Source organism: Oncorhynchus mykiss, chromosome 17 (assembly GCF_013265735.2).
Source record: "Oncorhynchus mykiss isolate Arlee chromosome 17, USDA_OmykA_1.1, whole genome shotgun sequence".
NCBI lineage: Eukaryota > Metazoa > Chordata > Actinopteri > Salmoniformes > Salmonidae > Oncorhynchus > Oncorhynchus mykiss.
In genome coordinates, this window is record NC_048581.1 from 35945204 (window position 1) to 35955972 (window position 10769).

Sequence of the window (10769 nt, forward strand, 5' to 3'; positions counted from 1 at the left end):
AACTGTTCCCCAGAAATGATTTGGTATTGAGATAAAAACAACCACATTGGACCTTTAAGAGTACATGTGGCCATTAAAGTTATGTTCTGAGAGATCTTTAATTCCAACAGCTCTTTGTGCAGATGTGATGTTGACAATGGGGAATCACCAACATTTTATGGGAGGGGTTTCTTACAGTTGACCTATGTTATTTCCACTTGATTTGGGGTTTTCTAAAGATCACACACACTTAAATTAGTATAATTGTAGAGATGAGGACAGCTACTCTGATTACCGATGGCTGTCTGGCGCTCGCGGCATCACCCAAGTGGGTGCTACAAATTAGTAGTGAAGAGGAGTAGCTACCTACAGAGTCCACAAGGAGAGGCTGAAGACGTCGGCGACAGCGAGGTGTGCTGATGGCTGCGGACCCGTCTCTGACTCTTGGTAAAACCACTGAGCTCCCTGGCTGTGACTGTGATCAAGATGCTCCCTCCACCACTCAGACCATTCAACCTTCCTTCTTGCCTCAACTCCCTGACATTTTGATTTGAAATTGGTTGTATCTCATCTTATTAATTTAAATGTGTTTCTTGTATATGTTACTGTAATTCAGCTTTTAACTGCCATAGTATACGTGAAACTAAATGAAATAGACCATTATCATCATGTAAGTGATTTAATGCTCCATCAGTGACATTGGCCTTTTTCTCTTTTTTTTTAATGGGCAGGTCGGGGGAGAACCGGACCACCATGCACAAGTGCTACACCTTCCTTATCTTCATGGTCCTCTTGCTGCCTTCACTGGGCCTTAGCAGGTACCTGTTAAACTGTGTTTTAAAGTCGCAAAACATTTCTTGCAGGTCGTTGGTTATTTCAACTAAGGTAATATGCCCTGTACTTTTTTAACTAATATCCCTTATGAAATCCCTTAAAGACATGCTCTAGAACTTATTTTTTAAACCTACCACTTTGGATGTGTCAATGTGTAGTTTATGCATAATCGATGAGCAGAATTACTGTCTTCCCTCAATTAGCCACGAAATCCCCAGTATGAAAGTGACTGTTCTTCTGGAAACTGTGCTGCACCATTTTCCCAAAATTTTCCCCCACGTGGGTCAGTCCCCTAGCAATTAGACTTTTGCCAATGAGTTTCAGCCCCTCGCCATTTGAGTGACAGCTAGCAAGAGAGCGCAATGACATGGTGCACATATCTGCACTTATGTGACATAGTACGCCATTTTCGGGGATCCATTTATGGCTCATGAGCGCTACTTTCAGAACTACTGGCTAAAAAGTTTGCAAAAGTCCTGGACAATGTCATTAATAACCCCAAAAACCTAAGCTGTTGCTATATTTATTTTGCCATCATAGAAGACTTTTTGAAATATAACTACATGAAATCGTAAATGTAGGGGCATATCTTATGCCTGGCACCTGGAAAGAGATTGAGGTTTAGCTGTAGAAATCAGCAGGTGAAGTACAGTAGTTCCCCTTGGCCCTAGGTAGGAAGTTACAGTGCCTGGCTGTGCAAGTCCACCCTGGCCCAAATGCCTTGTAGAGATTGGTTTTGCTCTGTATTTGCCAAATTAGTTTATCAAATAAATGGCACATGAATAATCAACCAATATCTGCCTACAGATATCAACCAAATTATGACCTGCCCAGGAAAGCTAATTTGATTTCATTTTTGTTATTGTTGCTTTTAATACAGTTTGGATGTCTTCTTCCGCTGGCTGTTTGATAAGAAATTCCTTGCTGACGCCACTGTCAGATTTGAGTAAGTATTTCTATTTTTATAGAAGAGGAATATAGTTAAGATCCATTGCTGTTACAGCTGGTATTTGCCTGGTATTATGGGGAAAATATGTAGGACGTCCTGGTACTGTACTTTCAACACAATTGCTAATTACCTGGTACATAACAGCGTTTCTCTCAATGAAACCAAAGCATAGTTACTGTGTGATTTGTCAGGCCATTACTCGTAAATACCAGTGAAATGTATTTACAGTACTATGGTAAATGCTATCTAATCACACTGGTGGTGCCTCCCCCTGTATAAGGTGTGTCTTCCTCCCTGACAACGGAGCCTTCTTTGTCAACTATGTCATCGCCTCAGCGTTTATCGGTAACGCCATGGACCTGCTGCGGATTCCAGGCTTGCTCATGTATATGATCCGACTGTCCCTGGCCCGTTCCTCTGCAGAGAGGCGCAACGTAAAGAGGGTAGGAGTCCTTAAGGAATATATTGCCACTGCCGTGCTCAAGTTCAATTGACTTTTCAATGCTGAATGTTTTCGTGTCTACAGCATCAAGCGTTTGAATTCCAGTTTGGAGCGGCCTACGCCTGGATGATGTCCGTCTTCACTGTAGTTATGACATACAGCATCACCTGTCCAATCATCGTCCCCTTTGGTGAGTCAGCCCGCCTCTCCCCAGAGAGGAAAGGGGTAAGAGGGAGAGAGTGGGGAGAGATTGAGTAGGGGAAGAGAGACTGGGGAGAGAGAGGACTACTCTCCCCTCTCTTGGGTCACCTATTGGTAGTTCTTTGTATGCGTCAGAATGAATCACCAAGGAAATTAGGGAAAACTAAACTCTGCGTTATGCCTAGAACAGGCTGACCCACTCCTGGTGTGTACATACAGTATTAATACATTACTACTGTGCATCTCTATGTTAAAGCACTGTATAGGTACAATATGCAATGCATCTTTACTAAGACATACCCTTATTCATAACCCTTGACTTATTCCACATTTTGTTGTTACAGCCTGAATTCAAAATGGTTTAAGTACATATGTGTTTTCTCACCCATCTACACGTAATACACCATGATGACAAAGTGAAAACATGTTTTTAAACATTTTTGCAAATGTATGGAAAATTAAATAGATAAATATCTAATTTACATAAGTATTCCCACCCCTGAGTCAGTAGTTTGTAGAAGCACCTTTGGCAGTGAATACAGCTGTGAGTCTTTCTGGGTAAGTCTCTAAGAGCTTTCAACACCTGGATTGTGCAACATTTGCCCATTTATTATTTTCAAAATTCTTCAAGCTCTGTCAAATTGGTTGTAGTCAGTTCCGCTCTGACATCGCTCGTCCATATATAGTTAATTCTTTCCTACTTAGATTTGTATGTATTGGGTATATGTTGTTAGATATTACCGCTTTCAGGTCTTGCCATAGATTTTCAAGTAGATTTAAGTCAAAACTGTAACACGGCCACTCAGGAACATTCACTGTCGTTTTGGCTAACAACTCCAGTGTAGATTTCGCCTTGTGTTTTAGGTTATTGTCCTGCTGAAAGTTAATTAATCTCCTACTGTCTGGTGGAAAGCAGACTGAACCAGCTTTTCCTTTAAGATTTTCCCTGTGCTGAGCTCCATCCCGTTTCTTTTTTATCTTGAAAAACTCCAGTCCTTAATGATTACAAGCATACACATAACATGACGCTGCCACCACTATGCTTGTAAATATGGAGATTGGAACTCGGTAATGTATTGGATTTGCCCCAAACATAACACTTTGTATTCATGGCAAAAAGTGAATTGCTTCCTTCTTTTCACTCTGTCAATTAGGTTAGTTTTGTGGAGTAACTACACTGTACACTGTAGTACAGCTATTTCATTTGTTTTTCTTATCTCTTACTTTTTTTATTAGGTATTTTCTTAAAACGGCATTGTTGGTAAGCTTGTAAGTAAGCATTTCACTGTAAGGTCTACACCTGTTGTTTTCGGCGCATGTGACAAATACAATTTGATTTGATGTCAGTTGTCTCCAGCAAATACTTAAAATGGGTGGGGGGAGGTATATGTTCAGTAGTTATACCGTTTAAACAACAGTTCTCAAACAAAACAATTTCTCCCTCTTTCTAGGTCTGATGTACATGCTGCTGAAGCACCTGGTGGATAGATACAACATGTATTACGCTTACCTTCCCTCGAAACTGGACAAGAAAATCCACTCCGGGGCTGTCAATCAGGTGGTGGCAGCTCCCATCCTCTGTCTTTTTTGGCTGCTATTCTTTTCCACCATGCGCACAGGTAAGGGTAAGGGGCTGGGGGGGGGGGGGGGGCTTTTTCTTTCCTGAATTAGTGGTAATTTGGATTGTTTAAATGTGTATTTATTCATACAACAACACAGAGTTTCACATGGAGTAAAACAAACATACAGTCAATGATACAATAGAAAAATAAGTCTATATACAATGTGAGATAATGTGTTAGTACCTTTTTCAGAGGGTGAGTCCTGAAGTCAAACAAATTAAATTACAGTAAATTAAAGTAAATTACCATCTCTTTGCACTTTTTTAAAACCCAGGCTTTGTAACCCCCACGTCCATGTTCACTTTGGTGGTCCTAATCATCACCATTGTGGTATGCCTGTCGCACGTCTGCTTCGGCCACTTCAAGTACCTCAGCGCTCACAACTACAAGGTACGGGTCACTGTGCTCAAGGTACGGCTCACCAACACGCCAAGTGTCCAGTCCTTCAATTCAGGTAGCAGACTTAGGCCAAGTAGTACCATAGAGGAGACTCTCTGACAGCTCTTTCCCCTTCTTTCCCCCTTTTCTTCCCTCCTCTGGCCTTAAACAGATTGACACCAAGGAAACAGATGTTGACGTGGTTGAAAATGGCCGCCCTCCAGTCCGCACCTTCTCCTCTCCTTCTAATAAGTCTCAGGTAAGCAGATAATTTTTTTTTTTTGTATTCCAAGCTGTTGAATTGTGGGGGACTAGAATGGAACTGTCCAGATGGCACAGTGAGATTGGCCCAACGTTATCGCAATGCGTAATTTTGTCCAGTGTTCCAACGAACGTGTGTTTGTTTGCTCCCTTGACAAACAATCTGACTTTGGTCCAAATCTGGGATTCAAAAAAACAACAAAGCAGCCACCCGCCATTGTTTTGGAAAATGAAAAAAAGATGAGACTGGAGAAATGTAACCACTCAAATTCATAGACCGAGCTATCGGTGCAAGGACAAACCGTCTGTGAGATCAAAGTTATAGCTTTAATATTTTTTTTGAAGCTATACAGTACTTTGACATTGCAGCCGACTTTGAAAAGCAAGTTGACTGATCTACAAATCAGCTTGCATCATGAATAACTACTCAATATTATTTGTAGATCAGTTAGTCACAATGATGCATCACGGTTTTGATGCTCCCGAACGCGGCCCATGTCAAGTGTTTTCGGATCATGTCATCGGAAATACTTTTCTTCCTCTTTATCTTTTTGAGTACGAAACATAGATACACACCATTTTCATGTGGGTTCGTTTCCCAAGAGCACACGTACGTGAAATGTATGCACACATGACTAAGTTGCTTTGGATAAAAGCGTCAGCTAAATAGAATATATTATTATATATGCTGATGTTGGGGAGGTGCTGAAAATGATGAATATGAAATGTTCCTTTAATTTTACATGACATGAAAATCACCAGCTCGACCTGCTATCACGCTATGTTTGCAAGTGCTAAATTGCTTGTGTTATAGTAGAAATTCTGACGAGTCGGGTTCTGATGCCCGACTTGGCTGTATATAAATGTTTGTCTCCTTGTCAATGCAACTACGTACCATCTCCCTGTCAGCTTTTCATCAGCAGCATACCACTCTGCATCCCACTTCTGTCTTGCTTCTGAAGCTAAGCAGGGTCGGCCCTGGTCGATCCCTGGATTGGATGGGAGACTAGATGCTACTGGAAGAGGTGTTGGAGGGCCAGTATGGGACACTTCACCTCGGGTCTTAAGATCAAATCCCAATACCCCAGGGCAGTGAAGGGGACATTGCACTGCTTAGGCTTGCATCTTTCAGATGGGACTTTAAATGGGTGTCCTAACTCTGTGGTTGTTAAAAGTCCCACAGCACTTATCGCAAGAGTAGGGGTGTCCTGGCTAAATTCCATCATGGCCAACTAATCATCCCCTAATTGGCATATTTCACTCTTCACCTCTCCACCATGCTAGCTGATGTGTGGTGAGGGTTCTGGCACAAAATGGTTGCTGTGCATTACCCAGGTGGGTGCCACACATTGGTGGTGGATGAGGTGAGTTTCCCCCTTATGATGTAAAGCGCTTTGAGTACCGAAGTTGGTTGAAAGGGGCAATACAAATCCAATCCATCATTATTATAGACTTTTGACAATTTGCTCCCTGTGTATTCCCTGTCCCAGTGATGGTTTGGAGTCAGCAGCCCTTTTAAATAGGTCTTAATGTCAATTATAATATCTGTAATAGAGAAAAAGAGAGAAGAAAGAATAAGAGAAAGATAAAGAACTTTGAAGTTGCTTGTTCACTAGTCATTCTGATCATATTCAATGTAAACAAACAGCAGTGTCTTGCTGATTTACTATTGGTTCACATTCTTGGCAGTTGAACATGTGAACATTTCTCGCATAGAATGGGCGATTTTCTGCCCGACTAGATGCGCAGGCGTTGTATTGCATCAACCAATGGTTGTCGACTACGCAGTCAGGCATCCTTTTGCTATATCATATGATGTGTTTAACTGATATGTTAAATACCTATCCAGGGCTTGTAAGAGCTGGCATTGATCTGCAATGTAGTCAGGCAGGAACTCAACCATTGTATGTATGTATGTATGTATGTATGTATGTATGTATGTATGTATGTATGTATGTATGTATGTGTGTGTGTGTGTGTGTGTGTGTGTGTGTGTGTGTGTGTGTGTGTGTTATGATGAAGTATGAAGCAATACAAAGCTAAGGAGTATTCTTTCAAAAACAAGTGGAAGTTGAAATTATCAGTACAAATTCAAACACCTTTAACTTCTCACAATGCCATTTATAAACATATTAATGGTGACGTGCAGGATCCTTCATAACATTGAATGTTTGTTTCTTTTCTCCTTAGCAACCAACGTACATTGCCCAGGTTTTACAGGACCCAATCATGGATGATGCTTGCACAGGCAGTGGGGAGGAAGATCGGGGGTCCTCACAGGATGAGGAGATGATCAACACTGGGAATAGTCTCAATGAAGCTGACTTCCAGTCCGGTGAAGACAGCCTCATAGCCAACGAGGTCCACCAGTAACACTACCAGCGGAGAAGGGGAAAGAGCGAAAGATGGTGAGAGAGGGATTTTGGAGAGGATGAATCCCAGACACGAACAACAAACCACCAACTTCACTTTGGATTCTAAAACAATTTGCAGTCATTCCTCCCCCATTTTTTTTCAATTGTGCCTCTGCACATTGGCATTACCAGAAAATGCCAGTTACATCACCACACACACACACACACACAGTGTAATTGTGAATGGTTTTGTTAAGTATAATTTGGAGCTTGTCTCTGCGGATTCTTCAAAGTCCCCTCTGTGTATTTTGAACACCTATCAGCGCGATATGAATCTGGGTGTTGACGCCCCTTGTTTTATTTATTTATCTACTGGAGTCCTACACTTTTATGGAGCTTCTATGGAGCACAAGTCCAACACTGGTTTTCATCCAATCCAAAAAGATGGAGTCCCAGGAAAGAAACCATACAATAGCCTAGACTTTGTACATATCCCAAAATATGCCAACTGTTTTTGTGTCTCTTATTTGAAAGAGGGGGTCAAAATTGTGCCTGGTTTGGGTTTCTTTTCATCCATGTTTCCTTACTAAATCCCCATCAGTGTGGCTCAGGACTGGTGGAGAGGTCATGAAAATTAGGCTACAAAGCCTCTAATGAAATCCTGCTCTAAGCACAGGTCCCATTTCACTTTTATGGGTCTACAGACTCGTACTCAAACTAAACTTGGTTCATTCTTGTCAATGTGCAAAGCACCCTGCATTAGGTCTTCTTTCTCATAGCTTATGAACAAAAGGACTTTGCTTGCCCCTTTTTTCTTTGATATCTTATGTTCGTCCTAAGATATTCACTCTGCCACTGAACATCCTAGCCATGTGGTTGGAGACACCATCTTAACATGACGTATAAAAACATGATGCAGTCACTGTCAAGTTTGTGTATTATTATTTTTATTTTTTTTACTTCATGTGTCTCACGTCACTGAATGGGCACTGTTGGAGGATATCAGGGCCATCACATCGGCCCTCTGTTGTGTCATCGATATTCCAAAGGCGGCAGTGGGCATGGCATGCCAAGCAGACCAGGGTTCCGCTCAGATGGATTGTGGGGTTTCTGGTGTGACTTGTGTTGCCATGGCATTTGTCTACTGTCCTCCTGCCTGTGATGCCCTGTCAGTCACCTGGTCTTGCTGCTCCCCTCCATCCTGTCCATCTCAGTTTCCAAAGGGTCAGTCATGGATGGCTTGGTGACTCTTGCAGCCACTAACGTTGTACAGTTTTTATTTTGTCTTTTTATTTTTTATTTTACCTCTACCACCTTAAACATATGAACATATACACCTGAAATAGGAAGCACATTTTCTTGTCGGTGCATAGTTCAAATAGGCAACTTCTACTCTAACTGGGTTCCGTTCACCTTGGAGAACTTCAACATGTACACAATAGTACAATAGTTTAGCCTATGTTGTAGATCCAGGGAAAAGCTGGGAGACATGAAGAAACTGGTCTTGCCTCAAGTACTCTCTACCCTTAAAATCCTCCAGTCAGAAGTACGATATATGCATCTCTGGAAAAGCCAAGTCCCAATGCATTAGCTGTTTTTCTATGCTTTCTCTGAAGGAATAGAAATGATGTGTAGATTAAAAATGTAGTATTTTTGCTCTTCAGGAGTCATACCTATGGAAGGTAATTGTTCAGATATACAGCACCAATGAATAGCGATGCTTCCATTTATTTTTGTCACATCAGTTTGGGTGCAGTGTGTGTCTCTGATTTGAAGTGCAATCAGCCAGGTGTCGTCTGTCTGATGCAAATTGGCTCTCGGATTCTTTTCTCAGCCCGCATAGCAACTTCCCCATTTGGTGTTCACAGTTGTACCCTGGGAAATTGTGATGACATTTCAAAGGCAGTGTGCAAGTTCTTTTCTTAATGCACTTCAAGCACAAAACACATGAAAACGCAATCAAATACTTCCATAAAAGGCACTGGGTAGAAATAAATGAACGCACAACTATGTATATCATTTCATATATATCTTAAATTACCACAATTTCATGAATTTGAAATAATCCAGTCCAAAACAAAAAAAAAGTGGATAACCGGTACATTAGGCAGAATTAAATGTAACTTTCCTGAAGTATTAAATCACTGGGTAAGTATTGTCAATATACAGTAGTGATGGCTCTATCTCCCTAATACTTTTAAGTGGAGCATTCTAAGTATTTCTTTATAAACCTAGCCAGTCCTTTCAGATCTGTGAACACCATAGGGATTTGGCCAAATGGACCAAAAAATGTACCAGGCCCAAGAGTGTGGCTCCACTGACTAGTCCAACAAATGAGGTGCACTGATAGTGAAGATCTGCTAGAGGTCACTGTATACCTGTGTTTTTGTATTACTATTATTATCATGTTTTGGAACGAGACGAATCGTCTCTGTGCAAAATGATTTGTTGTAACAAAAAAAGGATGTTTTACCAATTTGCATCAGGAACATGCAATAGCAAGCCTGACATGCAGCAAAGAAATAGAACTAGAGCAGTGACTTAAGGAAATGTTCAAGTCTCAGGTGTACTTGTTTAAAAAAAAAAAAAAAAAAAAAATGTTTACATCTGTTTTTTTTACATTGTGATAGTTGTTTTCAACTTTAAGCATTTCGATCTGTTGATGAAGCTAATCTATGAAAGCTGTGGCTATTGGTAACATTCTATCAGGTAGGAAAATAAAAACATGTACTGTGGTTGTCTTGTTATTAGCAGTACAGTTTCCTCTGTAGACACTGAAATTACCATTGTATTGTGGTTTGTCCCTGTTTAAAAACCATAGCTACATGCTGGAGATATTGTAGCTTTTCTGTGTCTACTCTGTTCTGTAACGTCTGTTTCCCTTTTAAGTTGGTGTGCACTTAACACTCTGTTCATGATTGTATGCACGCTAACACAAGACTAACAACTATCCAGTGGAAGTACATTTTCCTGACAGTATAATAAATATTTTAAGAGGCTTGCTTGCTAAAGGACAGTATTTCTCAATGGAAATGAAGTTACTTTACAATAACACTATTCTACAGTGACGAAAAAAGGCTTTGAGATATTTTTGTAAATCGCAAGAGGAACTGTTTTCAGTGATACAGCCTATTCCAGATGTGATACCGATTATGTATTATGTTGAAAGCTGTGACGATGCCGTTACATTTATTGTGATTTTTTTATTTATCATGAACAGACTTTTTATTTTATAACTGTTGCTAAGGATTTAAGTTATGAAAATAAACATGCCTTGATAGAAGGATTCGGGATCGGGAATGGTTTGCTAAAAGTTTATGATTAGATTTCTATATACACTAACATTCAAAAGTTTGGGGTCACTTAGAAATGTCCTTGTTTTTGAAAGAAAAGTCCATTAAAATAACATCAAATTGATCAGAAATACTGTGTAGACAGTGTTGATGTTGTAAATGAGTATTGTAGCTGGAAACGGCAGATTTCTTTATGGAATATCTACATAGGCGTAGGCCCATTATCAGCAACCATCACTCCTGTGTTCCAATGGCATATTGTTAACTAATCCAAGTTTATCATTTTAAAAGGCTAATTGATCATTACAAAACCCTTTTGCAATTATGTTAGCACAGCTGGAAACTGTTTTTCCTATTAAAGAAGCAATAAAACTAATCGAACCCACAATTGCTGATGCTCCAGATACTCAACTAGTCTAAAGAAGGCCCGTTTTATTGCTTTCTTAATCAGGACAA

The 10769-nt window shown here is 40.4% G+C and overlaps 1 protein-coding gene across 4 annotated transcripts in view; it reads left to right on the top strand.

Moving 5' to 3' along the window:
* The window catches only part of LOC110493827 (CSC1-like protein 2), a 100538-nt gene extending 90094 nt beyond the window's left edge, over window positions 1–10444 (top strand). For 3 of the 4 annotated variants that reach the window (XM_021568328.2, XM_021568331.2, XM_036949803.1), the window contains 8 exons: window positions 711–797; window positions 1694–1759; window positions 2043–2205; window positions 2289–2394; window positions 3857–4024; window positions 4302–4438; window positions 4578–4664; window positions 6857–10444. In XM_021568328.2, coding sequence (XP_021424003.1) covers window positions 711–797; window positions 1694–1759; window positions 2043–2205; window positions 2289–2394; window positions 3857–4024; window positions 4302–4438; window positions 4578–4664; window positions 6857–7039 — 997 coding nt within the window. In that variant the 3' untranslated portion in view covers window positions 7040–10444. The remainder of the gene's footprint in view (window positions 1–710; window positions 798–1693; window positions 1760–2042; window positions 2206–2288; window positions 2395–3856; window positions 4025–4301; window positions 4439–4577; window positions 4665–6856) is intronic. The other variant, XM_021568329.2, reaches the window with a different exon arrangement.
* Window positions 10445–10769: the final 325 nt, after the last annotated feature.